Below are 18917 nucleotides of genomic sequence, written 5' to 3'. Positions count from 1 at the left end.
ACACCATAGTAAACTGGAAGGAGATCCGAATAGACATTTTTATACTTAACACATTGAGTTCTACTGGAAAGGAAACACGCTATTATTCTAACAAGGTTTGGGCTAACGTGAAATTCTCTTAGGAGTTTTTCAACTGAAACATTGTGGTTAATCAGATCAAAAGCTTTTTGGAGGTCTATTAAAAGTAGATTTAGCCAAAAACCAGGGTATTCCAAATTTCTATATATTGTATCTAGTAAGCTTAAAAGATAATGAGTAGTAGAAAGGCCACACTGATTACCAAATTGCTTTGGGTCAATAAATTCTTCAAAAAGTTCTTTAGTTGTTTCACAGTTGCTATACCTTAATAATTATATGTTTGTTCCAGGTGAATATCAAATTGTACTACCTAATCAGTGTCCTGTCCTTACTTATGCAGTTTATTCAAGGTATGCTGCTGACTTTGCTTTATTAATATAAGTCTTTCTTAACTTAGGTACCATCCAAAGAGAGGTAGAGATGATCTACTTGTATATTTGGCTAATATCCACAAATATTGACCTTGAAAACAGCTTTGGGCCGCCATATAGCGGGTGCTTGACTCCAAGCGAGCATTTTTTATTACGTGGTCAGTAGGTTTCGCTAAAAATGTCACTATTTCGGTAATTCCATCCTGTTAATTCACAGAGCTAGATGAATTCTCACAGCTTCTTTTTTATTCGGGGAGGGGGAGGATATGGACTTTGATTTTTTTTTCTTGGATGAAAGAGCACAAAATATTTTTTTCCAGTCCTCAAAAAAGAGCAACCTATACATAACTAGTCGTTTTGTAAATATCACAAATTTATGTAAGATTTCGTAAAACTGATGTACCACAGCATTTTAATGTTAATATGGAATTGACATTACAAAACGTTTTTAAGCCAGTAATAACACTAAAATTTTGCTATGATAATAGTAAATTCGTAAATGCGAAAAGTTAGAACTTTCACTACATGTTACCTGTTTGCAAATGTTTCTGTCCAGTCTTGACAGAAGTGACTTAATTTGGTAGATGTTCTCTACTTAATATTTTCCAAAGTAAATCTTCATTTGACCAACCTGGTTTTTAGTTGCAAAGCACGTTGTGACCCAGTAGCTGATTCTGGGGGGACGATTGCCCCCCCTTGTCTTGGGCAAGAAATTCTCTCAATAGGTTTTCTGTGACTTGATTGCGATATCAACACTTGGATCAACGCATCTTTGAAAAGGATTTGACGACACTTGGTCTGTCTGCCTCAAGTCTTTAGGGAATTTTCTAGAGTGTTTGGTGTCACCCGAACTTACGACTGGGACGCTCAAAGAGAAATTACAGACTGGGACACTGGGACACAAATGACGACCGGGATACTGGGAATATAAATGACGACCGGGACACAGGGACGCAACTATAACGGGGACGTCGGGTGCACAGGGAATGTTCGATTAGCAATCACCATCAACAAGGCATTGTGTAGCTTGTCATCTCGTAAATCGTTGAAGCTTCAAAAAGTATGCGCGTCAAAACCTGTTACTTATTCAATAACTAAGCAAAAATCTTTAAATGGCTCCAATAACACATACGCCTTGGGGTTAGTCACGATTCTAGAAGGGTTTGAAAAGTATACAATTTTTGGGTAATATTAACCAGTTATGATGTCGAAGCAAAAGTAGATAGCTCTCGACAACTTTTTTGGTTCGAATGCTAAAGCTAGGCGAGTGGACACCGTAACTGAAGATAGAAATTATTAGAGTTTCAGTGTTAGTAGTGATTCCAGTGCTTTGACTAGTTAAATAAAAAAACAAGTTTTTTTAACTGAAAGTATGGAGCGACATAAAAACTCAAAACGAACAGAAATTACTCCGTATATGATATTGGTTGTCCCCTCTGCAATCCTTCGCTCTTTACGCTAAAGTTTTTAATTGTTTTAAAAAGTAGAATTGTGGCAAAGAGACAAACCTTAGCGTAAAGAGCGAGGGATTACGTAGGGGACAACCAATTTCATATACGGAGTAATTTCTGTTCGTTTTAACTTTTAATGTCGCTCCTTACTTTCAGTTAAAAAAGCTATTTTTTATATATTTAATTTCTGAACGTTTTTGAATTAATGCATGTTTGATTTTGACTCTCCGCACATAAATTATTAAAATGAAATTTGCTTATTAATTCTTTTTTTGGCTAAATGGCTTTTTCTTAGTTTTAATCAGACGATTTTGAGAAATAAGGGGTGGGGAAGGAGGCCTAGTTGCCCTCCAATTTTTCGGTTACTTAAAAAGGCAACTAGAACTTTTAATTTTTGACGAACGTTTTTATTAGTAAAAAATATACGTAACTTAAGAATTAACTTACGTAACAAACTTTTATATTTTTATTATGTATATGAGGGGGTTTGTCCCCTCGTTAATACCTCGCTCTTTACACTAAATCTTAAGTTTTTTCCCAATTCTTTAAGAATGATCCCTGAATCAGAAAGGCCGTAGGATAAATAGTTGAAATTACTAAAAATATATGAGTATTTAAAAATACTTTAGCTTAAAGAGCGAGGCATTTATCTCCTCCAAAATACCTTGCTCTTTATGCTAAAGTATTTTTAAAACCCCTCATATGCGTAATAATCTCTGTTCGTTTTAAGTTTTAATGCTGATTCTAAGTTTTAATGAGATTTTTCAATCGAACTCGCTTGAAAGAATTTCATTGGCCAGTATTTTCAAATAAGAAGAGGGGCTTATTCTGTAAATATTATGTTATTGTTGAACGTTTGAAGAGGGTGGAGGATCCAATTAATTGCAAAAGGTGGTAAAGAAGCCCCTCGTGACTTTTGCTGAACTAACTGGAAAAGTAGGTGACTTGGTGTCTAATGGAAATAATCAGTATCACCGCGATTCAGTTGACGCAGGCAAACATTTCCTTCTAAAATATGATAACTCTAAAACCAACATTTTAAGCCAAACGAACAACGTGGCCAACAAGTGCAGGAAAACAGAGCGAGATTGAAGCCAACTGTAGAATCAGTTGTTTTCTTGGATTAACAGAACATTGCTCTTCGTGGCCACAGAGATGATGGAGAATTATTGGCAGAAAAGGACCCACTGACAAACGAAGGGGACTTTCGAGAAATTTTTATTTACCTTGTAAATAGCGGCGACATCACTTTAAAACAGCATTTGGAAAGCTCAGGTAGAAATACTACTTGTATAAGCGAAACAACACAGAATGAATTAATTGTATGTTGTGCCAAAGAGATTCTTAAAGAAATTCTTGCACGAAACATGCTACTCGGGCAGCATTAGAAACTTCGAACCGACCATTAAGGGGGAAACGCTTGGAAATGTTGTGTTAGATTTTCTTCGATCTCTCGGGCTAGACTTGGAAAATTGTGCGAGCCCTGATGGATGCGCTATGATGGTTTCAGAACATTGTGATGCTGTAAAAGAAGTTCAAAAGGTAGCAAAGAATGCCTTGCGTTGCCCATGTTTCAACCATGCTCTAAATCTTTCCAGGTCAAAAACTTCTTCTGTCCAGAGTGTTAGAAACTCCATTGGATTAATAAAATAAATAATTGCTTTTTTGGTGCTTCTGCAAAGCGCAATTATGTTTTAACCAAAGTGTTGAAAGCACAGCTAACTGGCATGCGTGCAACGCACTGGATCGGAAGGCACAGTGATATGTAAAAGATATTGATACAATATCAAGATTTTTCTTGATATTGTAAAAGCTTTTGACTGCGTTGACCATTTTATACTCATTGCCAAATTAGAAAATTACGGTTTTAGAGGACCATTTCTTGAATTACTGTCCTCGTTTTTAAAAGAAAGAACTCAATATGTACAACTAGGGGATAATTTTTATTCAGTCAGTAGTGTTAAATTTGGAGTACATGAAGGATCTGTTCTTGGTCCCCTGTTATTTCTAATTTTTATAAATGATTTATGTAGAGCTTTTAATATGATTTCGTATGATCTTGACATTGGATTTGACGGGGAAAAAGTAATTGTCCCAGCTTTGCGGATGACACTCATATAGCTGTCGCTGCACAAACAGGAATTCAGCTGTTGATTCGTATCTGTCTGTGGTTTATACAAAAGTGGATGAAGCTTAATAAGTTAAATTTGAATTATAGTAAATCTTGGTTTTTATTGTATGGTAGGAGCTCAAATTATTACCCTTGGATAGATAGACTTAATATTGCTGACATGAGTATTTTAAGAATAAATTGTATAAAATATCTAGGAGTATTAATTGATGAATGTCTCAGTTTTAGAGAAAATATAGATTATATTAGTCTTAAACTCGCTAGGAATGTTGGCATTTTAAGAAAGTCGAAGTACATTTTCCCAAGAGATATTTTAGGAACACTGTATTATTCCTTGATTCATCCTTATCTGCTATATTGTTGTAATGTTTGGGGTAGTACACTTCCTTCTCATCTCCATCATATTCGAGTTTTGCAGAATAAATCGCTTCGAGTGTTATGTGGTGTAGGTTTTAAAGACTCGGTACAAAAGAGGTATATAGATTGCAAGATATTGCCTTTAGCAGGACTTATTACTTTTTATCGAAGCCTGTTTAGATATAAATATTTTCAAAATTGTTTACCAATATGTTTTAAAAGTATGTTTGAATTAGGAAGTGATATTCATACACATTCTACGAGACAGTCCGATATAATTTGTCGTCCGCTTGCTATTACCCGTAGATCTCAATTTTCTATTCGGTATCTAGGACCCCATGCATGGAATTGTTTACCTACGACTTTGAGAAACATGGATAATTTTCTTGAATTTCGGCGGGAATTAAAGCTATTTTGCCTTAATATTTATGGTTTTGATAGTTGAGTGGACCTCAAGTGGAGCCAAGATGTTGGTTTTGTTTTGGGAGATACTGGTCAAGTGGTTTTAGTTTCATTTTGTTTTGTCTTTTTTGAAGTGTAATTCCGTGTCGATTGAATTGCAGTGTAATTGAATTTTTTTTTCTTCTTCTTTTCTTTTCTTTTTCTTTTCCTTTTCTTTTCTTTTTTCTTTTCTTCTTCTTTTCGTATTGTTTTTATTTGTATGGGTTTATATTAATAAACCCATCTTTCTCTCTCTCTCACATGAGGAATATTACAGACGGTCAGTTTTTATTCCCCAGTTGGACGCAATCATTTCGGACTTATAAAGCCGTTTTTCGGTTGAAACGCTGAACACTTTTAAGCTCAGTATTTTTTTGCCAATAGACTGTATAGTAGGAGAAAAATAAGTTTTGACCAGGAAAAAATTGGTACAGAAATGGTTTTTCCACCATCCGGACCGAAAAAAAATGCTTAACAACATATCAAAAATCTAAATCTCTAGCTCGATGCGAAATCGCTTTTTTTAATGTTTTTTTATTTATTTTCTCAAAAACCGGGAAAAAAAAATTAAAAACGTAAACTATAATGTTTTACACATCTTTTTAGATCAGCTTTTGGCTCTGAATTCATTTCTGATACTCATTTCGTTACCTAACCAAAAGAAAAATATTTATCAGGAAAAAAAAAAATGGGGAAAAAAACTGGGTCTTTGGGAAAAAACTCTTACCAGCGTTGTAGTCTATTTGGCTATGTAAACGAAAGGCTTGGAAAAAAAAGACTAAACAACAATAAACAGGAATGACGAAACACCTCAGCGCCAAACACCATAAGACAAGGTAGGTTCTAACTTAATGTGTTCAGAGAAAAGCTTTTATCTTATTTTTCAAATATATAAAAATTGCACAACATCAAAATATAGGAACTAGATTTTTCATCATCACAGTTAACTGTTATTCTTCTTCACTAAGTTCTTCTTCTTGAAACTTCGAATTGTTGCACGAGCTTCCCTTACAGGTACGGTAGGCTATAGTACACTCAAGTCCGTTTTTCTTACAGGTACACTTTTCACACTCACAGCTGTCAATACGACACGAGCATTTGATAATTTTCAGCAGCTGAGACGGAGCGGCAGGGAGATCTGTTTTTATTGGCGCAAAAACTTCGTTATCCTGCAGTTTCCATCCCAGGCGTAAAGGGTCTACTGGGCTCCTGAGCCAGATTTGAACTTGGCAGTAGACACGTAGCGAGTGGTACTTCGCTGCTGCCTGAGTCGGTGGCAGTTCTTGTGGATGCACGAAAGTGGTGGCAGTGCTCACTTTTCTGTGAAAGATTAGCTTTCTGGCAGTGTCCAGGTTCGAAACATCAGGGCAACCGTACAGTATCAACAATGCTCGCTCTCCCGCTGCCACGATATCGTCAAGCGATGCGAGCTTGTCGCCAAATATAGCAGCGCTGTCCCTGAAACTCTTGTTGGAAAGTAGCAGCTGAACGGCTTTGCCCTTTCCTATTCCGTAAAGGTGAGAGGTTGTGTCACAACCCAGCACGGCATGACAGAACGGTATCAGATTGCTGACATCTGTTCCTAGCTTCTGCTTCATCTCACTAATATCCCAAGCTGAACTAGTACCGCCAAACTTAGCTTCAGGTGAGGAATATAAACGCCCGGAACGCGAATCTGATCGACTGATCAGAAGAACCAAGATGTCAGTATCATCAGCAACCACGATTGTGTCTGTAAGACTAGCAGCTTCTACGGCTGTTTCTACAATCAGAACGTCGGCGTCTCCTTCCGAGTGGAAAATTCGGAAACCAACGGCTTCCAAATGGTTGCCGAGCAGCTTCAGGAATCGTCCTTTGTTTGTCTTACATGAAAGAAACTCTTCTTTCTTCATGCAGAGGGTCATCTCTTCGGGGGAAAAGACTTGGCGGCCAACCATCCTTTCTCGACGTAAATGGGTAGCATCTTTGATTGCTGGACCACCTTCATATCCGTCAAACACAACGATCGCACTAGGGTACCTTGTTTGTACGTAATGGACGTATGAAGCAAAGATGACCATGAAGGTTGACCCTACCCTCCATGGAACTCGATGTAGAAGAGAACCACCATCCAAGACGATGTTACACGAAGAAACAGGTCTTGAGGGTGACTGAGTCTCAATCCCACAAGCCAGAAAGATCGCTTTTGCAAGCTCTGGCTTATTTGCTTTTCTCAAAAGGCCATCGCTTTTTAAAAGAGAAGGAGGAATCGTACAAAGTTCGTACTTGAAGTATTCTTCTCGGAGGTCAGTTTGTTGGGCTACTATTATAAACCGCTGGAAAAGGAGTGCCGGATCTATGTGCGCTACCACAGAGGACCCCGCCTTTTTGGCATTCATTAGGGTCACTTGGTCTTTTTTCTTGAAGACTTGCTCCTTCAAGGTTTTTCTCGTCATCTTACTTAGAATCAACTTTCCAGCCACATCGGCCTCGTCAACATTAACATCTTGGGAAGAAGTTATGCCGTTGGCAATGTTTCTAAGCTGATTGTCACCTCTGAACGGAGAAGATTCTCCGAAGTATCCGACGAGCTTTTGGGTATCGTCGAAGCCACGCTCCTTTCTACTGGAACTCATGTCGCGGTGCTGCTCACTTGTCGAGTAACCAATTTTTGTCAAATTTTGCATCAAGAGGTTGATCTCCAGGCATGCTGGTCTTGACAGAACTCAAATGGCTCTCTGCTGTTCTGTCATCCCACCTCCAGTTGTAAGACCGCCCGATGTTTTCAGACTTCTCATATACTCCTGCTCGATGACAAGATCTGCCGAGAGCCCAGCCCAGCGTCGCTCTGATCTTCTAATGGTGTGACCTCCCTGTTCAAATGCTTCGAAGATTGGTGGGTGACTAGTTTGAAGCTTAGCCATCTCTTGCTGGTATATCCAGACCGACTTGACATAGAAGTTATGTCCAGATGCTGCTAGAAACGGAAGCATCTCTACTGCAGATTGTAGGTGCAAATCCCACAGGCCTAGTCTCTCGGCACGTATGAACTTAAGCAGTATCCCAACCATGTCAAGATACTGAAACCAGAGCTTCGCAGTTCTCTGAGTCAGCAGGTCTTGGCGTCTCTGCTTGAGAAAGTTTTCAAGTTGCTTGAGCTGGGGATCATGACTGAGATCTTCGGGTGGGAGGTATCCATCCAGTACGTTAGCGAAGACAGTAGACATGTCTAGAGACGTCAACATCGCTTGCTCTTCTTCGAGGAGATGAGCATATATGGCCGAGCTCACGAGATTGTGAGCTCGAACAGCTCTAGAAATCACTTTTCCAGAAAGAATGTGCAGCACTGCACCAGTCGCGTATACCAATTCCAGAACCTCTTTCAGACCAGAACCTTCCATGAGGTGTCCTATGCATCCGACGAAACTCATCATCAAATGAAAACCGCCTAGCTTGAGAACAATACTACTCAGCTCATTCGTCGTGTCGGACTTGAGGATCTTCATAGACTTCCACGAGAGCGGCTGGTCAAATGTGAGAACGGGTGTGAATCCGTAGGTTCTGCCTTGCGAAGCTACAAAGTGCAAAGTTGAGTAAAGGCAGGATTCGTTGCTAGACGGGAGGTCAATCATGGGCAAAAACAAGACGCTTGCCTTGCTGCGAAGGTTTCCCGTTTCATGATGTATTTGGTTAGAGAAAACTGACTGCATGAATCCATTCTAGCTTGGCCTTGGGACATTCAAGAACCCGGTAGCTAACCAGAGCTGATCGAGTGAGGCATACGGGTCTTTGACATTTTTGCCAGGGATCTTCTCATATTGCACCTTTGAAAGCACTGTCTCACTTAAGCGGTAAGGGTAGATGGGAATTTTTTCTTTTTGGGCTACTTCATCTAATGAAACTTCAACTCTGGGAATGGGCGATCGGCTGTTAATGAGAGGAGGCGTGACTGTTGCTAGCAGATCCATCCCATGGAAAGTGTTACTTCTATCCATCGTGCAAACATCGTGATCTGCATTATCAGCTACATGCTGCACAGCATGTGCGGAGGTAACTCCTGCAAGGCTAGATTCATCATGGACTGATGCACAGCGTTCAAATTTCGGGACTTCAGCATAGGAGGAGGAGAATCCATGGCTGTGTAAAGTGTCAATAAGAAATCTGGACTTGAAATGGTGATCTAGTTCTGCTAAGCCTAGTTGCAGTGGACAAATGAGGGCACGCGGGTGAGCTGCTTGAACGATGGAATTGCCAATGGCAAGCACTTTGAAGGAAATATCGGTTCCAACGAATATTTCATCTAAGAACACCATTAGGCTATCATGTAGAGAGCCTTCCAGCTGTTCTCCAGAAGAAATCTGCTTTGCGGTCATATATGATTCCTTCTGTGCTGGCAGTCCTTTGATATCACTTTTGATTATCTTTGCTGCTGCTCTAATAAGCTTGATTTTCTCACTCTCTTCGTTATCGGTTTTGTCCAAGTAATAAAAATTCTGGAGTATCGCTGATGCTTTTTCTTTTAATGTCACCACGTCAGCCTTACCGTCAATAGTTGCAAATACTAGCTGGTCACTGAAATATTCCAGAAGCTTGCTCTTCAAGTACTTGTTACAGTACGGTTCAAGGGCTGTCCCATTCAAAAGCTCTTCCATTTTAAAAACAAGTTAACTGACTGTATACTGTTCTTCGTTATTTTCTTCGAAAAAAGTAGCCAGCTTCAAAAACGCCTGATATCTTTCATCATGACCTGGCCTCCCCCTTTTTGGACGTTTTTTATCTGGCTCAGTATCTTCGAGTATTCCAAAAAGTTCTTGCGTCGCAAATCTGGCTCGAAGGCTCTTATTTAATCGAAACATAGAAGAACAGGCTGCGTGATAAATGGCGTCAACTGCGTGCAGGTCTGACACTGCACATATTCGGCGGAAAACGTTATTTGACCAATCATCATCACGGCTTTTGCACACTGCCTTTATACTCTCTTCTAAGTCTGTAGTCCGAACCTTGTACCACTCGTGTCCTTTTCTGTGGGTAATGTGGAGATTTATCCTTGTAGTGCAGAAAAAGCAACACTCTTGGAAGTTGAAACTTGGAGTCCGTGATCGGAGTACCACTTTTTCTGCTTCTGTCTTTTCCTGCAAGGTTCGTCGTCTCTCATTCTCAATTTTCGACAGGTATATTTTGTTTGTGAAATTCTTTCTGCAAGCAACATGGACTTGGTTCCCTGTCTCGACAGAGATGCTGGTACCTCTCGTTTTGCTAGCTTCATTGATCGCCGTAGCTCCTTTTTCTGCCAGTACCGACGATTCTGAGGTGTCTATTGAACGTTCACAAAGGGGACATAAAACTGCGGTCTCAGCCATCTAAAAAAGAGAACTGGGAATAAGTGAGCTGTCGGTGAATGTTACAACGAAAACCCTCATTCTGAACCGAAAAATTCGTGCTCCTCTTCGAAAAATACCCCGTGATCGTGTGTCGCTTGATTTTTTTTTTTTTTTTTTTTTTTTTTTTTTTTACTTCATACAAAAACAAAAACAAAACATAAAAAAAAATTAAATGATTAAACGTGATGTTTCTGTCTAATAAAAGAGCACAAAAACAATCGTTTCTTAAAAGGGAAACCATCAATAAACTACTTTTCTTTTCACGGTTCTTCATTCTCGGATTCTGGAAATATCTAAAAAAAATAGGCGCAAAAAACGTGAAAAAAAGGGAATTTCGCAACGGGATGGAGATTTAGATTTTTGATATGTTGTCTCTTTTCTGAACACAGTGGTGCAAAAATAATTTCTGTACCAATTTTTTCCTGGTTCGACCATTTTTTCCGTATCTTTCCCCTACTAGTATGGAAACGAACAACAACAACTCTCTAATGCGATTCATGACTTGTCAGAGCGATACTGGTCAGTAACGGGTTTCCCATCCCAATCGGTTTGTGAATCTGCCCTAGTCGGAGAAGCGACAATATGGAAAACTTGTTGGCTTCGTCTGAGAGAAAGTAATGTAGGCACAGGTAGAATAGCTAAAACACTAGGGGAAACCTTACAGAAACAGAACTGCGATGCTGATATTATCCCGAATATTTCAGCGGCCTTGCAGATTCTCATGACCCTACTTGTCAGTGTGGCATCTGTTGAACGAAGTTTTATTTACCTTGAGAAGATTGAAAACGTGACTAAGAAATAAAATGACGGAGGAACGACTCACCGGACTTGTCCTTCTTTATGTTCACCGTGTTATTACCATAAGTTTAGAAAGTTTTATGTATAGATTTTCTAATAGTGGAAATAGGAGGCGAGAATTTATTATATAATATTGATAGTGTTTCTATAAATGTAGTTTTTTGGATAGCTTTAAAGAACCGACAGCTAAATGACGGATAGAAACAGAGGCATGCAACGTAACGTAATTAAGCCTAACGTAAGGTACGTTAGGCTTAATTTAGAATAAGAATTTTTGCAATGAGTCGTCCCCCCTTCCTAAAATCCTGGATCTACTACTGTTACGACCAATACGGCACGTCAAAGAAATAAGCGCCTTTTTTTGTCAATTTCCGACCAGTATTACTGATGTCTAAAAAAATAACAGACGTATCGCCCAAAATTCAAAAAATACAACCTTAACCTTTGTAAAGGTTTCATTTTGCAGGAAGAGCTTAAATGTTTGTGTGGCTTATATTTTCATATTGGCATATTATGGCTTATCATTTTATTTTTCGCTGTATTTTCTGGGTTTGTTGCTAAACATGTAAAATGATTAGGCATAGTTTCGTGCAAAATTTTCAATAATAATGATTTTACATAAGCCTAATAATAAGCCCCATAATAATTTTTTGTAGATAATCCATTCATCTGATTGCTATGAGGTAGGGAGGGGAAACCGCCCCATCCAGATCCCATTTCCTTCCCCCAGTTGAAATTTAGATTCTGCAAAAAATCTTGTCAAAACTATGTTAAGTTTGCATAATGCAAGTATCCAGAGAAACAGGTCAGTTTTCTTTAGTATACATTTGCCCATATGGTACTAAATGGCTCATTTTACATTTTTTACTTTCATTTTCACTTGATTTGGGAAAGCTGGTTTCTTCCAGATAGGCCTTAATGAGGTGGACGGGAATATTGAGTGAATACTGGTCCTCTTCAGTTTCTTCATTTTGAGACAAACTTATGATTCTGTGATGATTACGTAGTCCTTAAAATCTGGAAACAGAGACAGAAAATCCTCCAAGCTTAATGTTGGAAGCGTCCGAACAGTTTCTGCCAAGCGAGTGTTTAGGCGATCTGCAGTTTGTTTATCCGGCTCATTATAGCCAAAATCCAGTTCAGTTTGCGTTTTACTGTCATTTGCTTTTGATCAGGTGACAGAAGTCACCTGATCAAATTTTTGGATAGGCATTTTGTTCAGCATAGTAAAAAATATAACAACTCTGTCTTTGAGGGTGACTTAATCCCCCACAGTCCCAGGGGGAAGGGCTGCAAGTTATTAACTTTGCCCATTGTTTACATATATTATTGGTTGTTGGGAAGTTTAGGCTACAGACATTTTCAGGGGGATTTTTTGCTTGTGGGAGGGGGACTAGGGTCAAGTGGGGAAAATCTTTCCATGGCGGAGTTTTTATGGGGGAAGAGAATTTTCCATGAAGGGGGTGCCGGATTTTCCAGCATTATTTAAAAACGATCAGAAATTAAATAAAAAAAAACAGATTTTGCAACTGAAAGTAAGGAGCAACATTAAAACTTAAAACGAATATAAATTATTTCGTATATGAGGTGGTTCTCCCCTCCCCCGTGAATGGCTCGCTCTTTATGCTAAAGTTTTTTTTTAGAATTTTCAAAAGAGCTATTTATTTCAATTAAACGGCTTTTTTGATTCAGGGGTCATATTTAAAGAATTGGAACAAAAGTCGAACTTTAGCGTAAAGAGCGAGGTATTGACGAAGGGGAGAACCCCCTCATATACGTAATAATTTCTGTTCGTTTAATTTTTGATGTGGCTCCTAACTTTCAGCAAAAAACTTGTATTTTCTATTTAATTTACCGAATGAATCATCTTTAGACCCTTTTGTCTATCTGTTTATGTGTCTCCTGGAAAATAGCTTATTTGTTAATTTGTTAATCATCCATTTTAAACAATTAATTATAAAACATGAATTTCCTAATTTTGGAATTGTGGACATTGAAATAGGTCATATGAATCTTAACAATTATTACTGATAAAACAACACTGTAAGACATGGGCTGATGGCCGAGAAGAGGGAGTGAAGAGGGTGGAACAAGTGAAGCAAGCGAAGATAGTTAGTAATGGCCTGTAAGTTCATATTTTTTCTAATAATGTATATGTGACTGCTTGTTATAGGAATGCCGTTGGAGCCTGATGCGTCGCATCATAACAGAAAAGATATATCGCAAATATTTCTCAGGACGGCTGCTGTCAATAAACCATATGAAGAGCTTCTTATATACCAGGTAAATATTCAAGATGTCATGGTAATTTTCTTGGTGAGCAATTACATACATGCTTAAACATGTTTTAACGTCTTTTTCATGTTTAAAATATATATTATAAGTATTTTCCAACCTCTTACTGAAGTTCACACAGAATGTTTTGTTGTATGAACTTGATATATTGTACCCATTAAATCCCGGGCTTATACGGATACGTTTTAACGCAAAATATACGTTTTATTCCATGCACTAAATACAGTTTGTCAACTAATCCCATATGGAATCAAAGAAGAGGTTGTTAGTTTTGATAATTATTTATATTTTCCTTTTATCAGGAGACCCTACAAAAGGCATGTACCACATCTAAGCCTTGAAAATTAAAACATTAAAATAGAAGTTTTTTTGCGATAGGTAGCTTTGATATGGCAGGTGTACTGGACACTTGTGTATATTTGTTATAACCAACTTTCCGCAGCTATGTACGTCAAAATGATGATGATGTATCTTTGTGAGCCAAGGACTAAAGCCTGGGTTATTCTTTTCCACCGATAAATTGCCAACGGTAGAGCTGTCCGATAAAAAGGAAATGAGATTGATTGGGAAGTAGAGATACATATGACCCCATTAGAGGGAGGAAGAGGGAACTGAAGCGCAATGCCAGTGATTATTATAATTGGAAAGAGCACTGAATGGAGAAAGTAAGGGCATATTTTGTTCTTATCTGACTTCTACCCTGCAATGTTTTTTAACCCAGTGGGTTAACTTTCTTCCGACAAAGCACAAACAGCAAAGTTATCCGTAAAATGGGATTGAGTAGAAATTAGAGATAAATAGGTTTGTTTTCTTCTCATATTTCAACTACCGATCGCAGATAGCAGGCAAGAACGTAGAGGAGAAGCATTTTGTTAGCTTGAAACAAGTCAATGATCCAAAAATAATGCTACCCTTAACTGTGTTTTTACCTCAATATTGTCCTGCAGAAGGTCCTATACCTGAAATTTCTTACTTCAAGACATATGACAACTATTTTTGTCATTTCCCTATTCTTCGATTACTAATGCTACTGCTAATAACTCACCACAGCACCAAGCCGTCTGAGGTCGAGACAGCTACGCATAGTCCTCCTCCATCCCGATATATTAAAAGCCTCCCTCTTTACACCCTCCCAGGAACTTTCCTTCTACTAACATCTCTCCTTGCAACATCCACTCACTCTAACCGAGGATAGCCTGCTTTTCGTTTAGCCCTAGACAGTTCGTCGTAAAGGACAATCTTTGGCAATCTGTCATCCTTCATCCGCAGAAAGTATCCTAGCTACTTCAAAATTTCTCTCATTATAGCCATAGAAAGTGGGATTGAACCACATTATTTTTACTGCCCACTGTTTGAAATATGGTCAGTCTGTTGAGTACCCTAAACAATCCGTAGGCAATTTCTATAGAAAACACCTAGCAAATCTTCCTCCGTTTTTCGAAGCGCCCATGCCTCAGAATCACACTTGACCATTTGCATAACTGTAGATTCCAATATTTTTTCCTTGGTTCACAGAACTATCTTCCTATTCTTACAAGTTTTTTTTCCACTCTGATAAAAATCCTGGGCCTTGGCTATTCTGATTTTAATATCTGCACTGCACCCACCGTTTTTACTAATATTATTACCTAAGATAGTGAAGCAGTCCACTTGATCTATCTTTTCATCACCCATCGTCACTTTTTCATCTTTGTTTATTCCTAGCCTTACCGGCTTAGTCTTCTTAACGTTAATTTTCAAAACCTATTGTAGCACCCTGAAGTCGCAAAACCTCTAAGAGCTCATTCATTTTGTTCAAGCTTCCATCTAAAATGTTAAAATCATTTCAGGTCCAGGAAGTTTACTTCTCCGTTTAATTCCGTGTTCTCCCATTGCCTTTGCTGTGTTCCTCTTTCAAAAGTCTATCAAAATAATCTATTTAAATGTGGATAAAACCCAACCCTGCTTAACTCCTGATTTAATACAAAACCAGTAACTAACGTTAATTCCTAACTTGACCGAAGTAATGTTATTTTCGTATACTATACAAGGATAAGATCTTTACTAAAGCTCTTCTATCAGCCAAACCAAGTGCTTGCTCATAATCTATAAAACTGACCACTAAAGGTGTTTGATGACTCAGGCATCTCTCAATAGTCAATCTAAGGGTGAAAATTTGGTCGACACATCCTCTGCCCTTCCTAAAACTGTACTGTTCTTTTCTTAAAACTTCATCTAAAGCATCTCGAAGCCTAAACCATATCATCATACTAAGTAATTTTCTACATATAAAAACCAGGCTAATGCCTCTATAAATACTACACTCACTTTTATCATCTTTCTTTTGCAGGGTCTAATTGGGGTTTTTCTAAAATCGCTAGATACTTCCCCTTTTTCAAAAATGATATTCATGATCTTCAGTAACTTATTTCTAAGTTCTAACCACATAGCAACCATATTTAAGAAACTCATTTACCACACTATCAGCACCTGGGCTCTTAGTATTTTTAATACTTTTAGTACTGTCACTAATTCTTTGATTACAACAGCTGTTTCCCTAAGAAAGTCAAATGATTCATAGAAGAGACCTTAGAGTCTACTGTTGAGACTTTAATGAAGCTTAAGTTTATAAGATACTTATCTTAAGGGAGCAGAAACCATGGACATTGAAGATGAGCAATAATGTAGGGGAGATCCGTCTAAGGAATCCCTATCAGTTGGTTGGATTTGCACAGCTGTATTTATTCTATAGGATATATGGGAGGTTGGCCATGATTTGGGTAAAAAAAAGGTTCCACTACCTTTGGTTCAAAGACTGTCAAACATATTGGGATACTATACTGGAATGTCAGTAAAAAGATGACGTTATTTATCGCTTATGTGTGGATGTATGAACGAAAATGTGTTTCGTTTCATTTGTGAGCGTGAAAATCGAAGTATCTGTGAGTTAAAATCTCTGGGGAGGTATGAAATATGATAAACGGCTGACAAGCATGTTTGGGAGGAGCGAATATTATGACGCTATTTGCCGGCTGGGCTGACTTCAGGCGAATTAATTTTGTTTGTTGCCATGACCTGTGGTATTTTTGTACAATAAATAAAATTCAAAGCATATACAAATACGAAGCCCCATTGTTCAATTTGTAATACAATCTTTTTTTGCAAAAAAAAAATTCTTGAACAAAAAAAATGTTCCAAAAAATCAAGAGTACTATTTTCATCTCCTGTAAGATTATCAATATATTAGATTATTAATATATTAGGTTTTCGGTTTTGGAATTGACTTGACAGCAATATGGAAGTACGTTATTCTTAATCCCTAAATCTGAGACCATTAAAATTATGCAATGTTACCGTCTCAACAATCAAGACATTCCCAAAAGCTTTTTTTTCTGAAGGACCACGTTGGACTTAATGTTTATGTAATTTTTACGTGTTTAGTGTATTTAAGGGTAATCTGTACTTCGTGTTGGACACAATATTGTTTGTTCAATTTACAGTTGGATAGTATGCCATATGTTTTAGTTGAGAGTTTAGTGTTACCTTATTCTTGATTATCATATTTTACAGTAAGCATTTTCTTGACACCTTTGGAACTACAACCAAGAAAATTGATAAGATAATTTATATCCCATATATTTTTCTTAATGCTAATCTTGTACGACTCTGCATGTCATTAAAGAATTAATGTATTTGATGAGAGCATTCATCATCATTAGATAAATCATTCATCTATTTGTTATTCCATTTATTAGTATTCCTTTCAGCAAGCTGCTTATATAAATACTATTTATTTTGCTTATAGATCTTTATGACTCTATGGCTTTACATCTTTGAATAAACCATTCACTCATACATTCACACTCCAACAGCCATCTTTTTATAACTTTTTATTAATTGTCCTTTCCTTTTTAGGATGACAGCATAGTCGGAACTAGAGACAAAAGATTTTCTAGCGGAAGAAATGGTTTTGAAAGCGACATCTTTTCCGACGGTTTCGGTCAATTTGATACCATGAAAAAACGTTTTTATGGGAAGAACGGATTCCATGATGATATTTTTAGCAACGGGTTTGGGTCTTTTGGAACAATGAAGCGCAGCTTCGGGAAACCTGGGTTTGAATCTGATAACTTTGATTATAGATTTGGACCATTTAGCCCAAAGAAAAGGCTCGACCAAGATAACTAGTTTATCAATTATTATGTTATTAAATAACATTTACTTCAATATACTGAAAAGTGAAATTTCTGCACTATTTACATTTGAAAATTGTCATCACGTACTTCATTTATAATCTACTTAAATCCTTTGTAAGTTTATGGAACGATATTAAACTGCATTCTAATTTCAAAATTAAAATTACGGTCTATTGTCAAAGTCTTTGGTTAGTCCTTGTTAATATATAAGTTCGAAAATTGGCAGTAGCTTTCAAGTTTTGCCAAAGGTTTTCCACCGAATTAGTCAACTGAAAGGTTAAAATTAAATTAGTGACTCCATTCATTTATAATCTACTCAAATTCTTTGTAAGTTTATGGAACGATAATAAATTGCATTCTAATTTCAAAATTATAGTTACGGTATATTGTCAAAGTCTTTGGTTAGTCCTTGGTAATAATTCCATAAGTTCGAAAATTGGTAGTAGCTTTCAAGTTTTGCCAAAGGTTTTCAACCGAATTAGTCAACTGAAAGGTTAAAACTGAATTAGCGACTCCATTCATTTATAATCTACTCAAATCCTTTGTAAGTTTATGGAACGATAATAAATTGCATTCTAATTTCAAAATTATAGTTACGGTATATTGTCAAAGTCTTTGGTTAGTCCTTGGTAATAATTCCATAAGTTCGAAAATTGGTAGTAGCTTTCAAGTTTTGCCAAAGGTTTTCAGCCGAATTAGTCAACTGAAAGGTTAAAATTAAATTAGTGACTCCATTCATTTATAATCTACTCAAATTCTTTGTAAGTTTATGGAACGATAATAAATTGCATTCTAATTTCAAAATTATAGTTACGGTATATTGTCAAAGTCTTTGGTTAGTCCTTGGTAATAATTCCATAAGTTCGAAAATTGGTAGTAGCTTTCAAGTTTTGCCAAAGGTTTTCCACCGAATTAGTCAACTGAAAGGTTAAAATTAAATTAGTGACTCCATTCATTTATAATCTACTCAAATTCTTTGTAAGTTTATGGAACGATAATAAATTGCATTCTAATTTCAAAATTATAGTTACGGTATATTGCCAAAGTCTTTGGTTAGTCCTTGGTAATAATTCCATAAGTTCGAAAATTGGTAGTAGCTTTCAAGTTTTGCCAAAGGTTTTCAACCGAATTAGTCAACTGAAAGGTTAAAACTAATTTAGTGACTCCATTCATTTATAATCTACTAAAATCCTTTGTAAGATTATGGAACGATAATAAATTGCATTCTAATTTCAAAATTATAGTTACGGTCTATTGCCAAAGTCTTTGGTTAGTCCTTGGTAATAATTCCATAAGCTTGAAAATTGGTAGTAGCTTCCAAGTTTTGCCAAAGGTTTTCAACCGAATTGGTCAAGTGAAAGGTTAAAACTGAATTAGTGACTCCCACATATTTGGCCAATGTATATTATAACAATGATATTCAGCCAAACAGAAATGAAAACGGGCGTTTAGTTATGGCA

General features: G+C 37.2%; 1 protein-coding gene across 1 annotated transcript in view; it reads left to right on the top strand.

The window, feature by feature from the left end:
- Positions 1-18478, top strand: part of LOC136040768 (uncharacterized) — a 33447-nt gene extending 14969 nt beyond the window's left edge. The window contains exons 2-4 of the mRNA XM_065725087.1: positions 368-428; positions 13161-13270; positions 17177-18478. Of these exons, the coding sequence (XP_065581159.1) occupies positions 368-428; positions 13161-13270; positions 17177-17449 (444 nt within the window). The 3' untranslated portion in view covers positions 17450-18478. The remainder of the gene's footprint in view (positions 1-367; positions 429-13160; positions 13271-17176) is intronic.
- Positions 18479-18917: the final 439 nt, after the last annotated feature.

Source organism: Artemia franciscana, chromosome 21 (assembly GCF_032884065.1).
Source record: "Artemia franciscana chromosome 21, ASM3288406v1, whole genome shotgun sequence".
NCBI classification, from domain to species: Eukaryota; Metazoa; Arthropoda; class Branchiopoda; order Anostraca; family Artemiidae; genus Artemia; species Artemia franciscana.
This window is presented reverse-complemented; position numbering and strand designations above follow the sequence as displayed.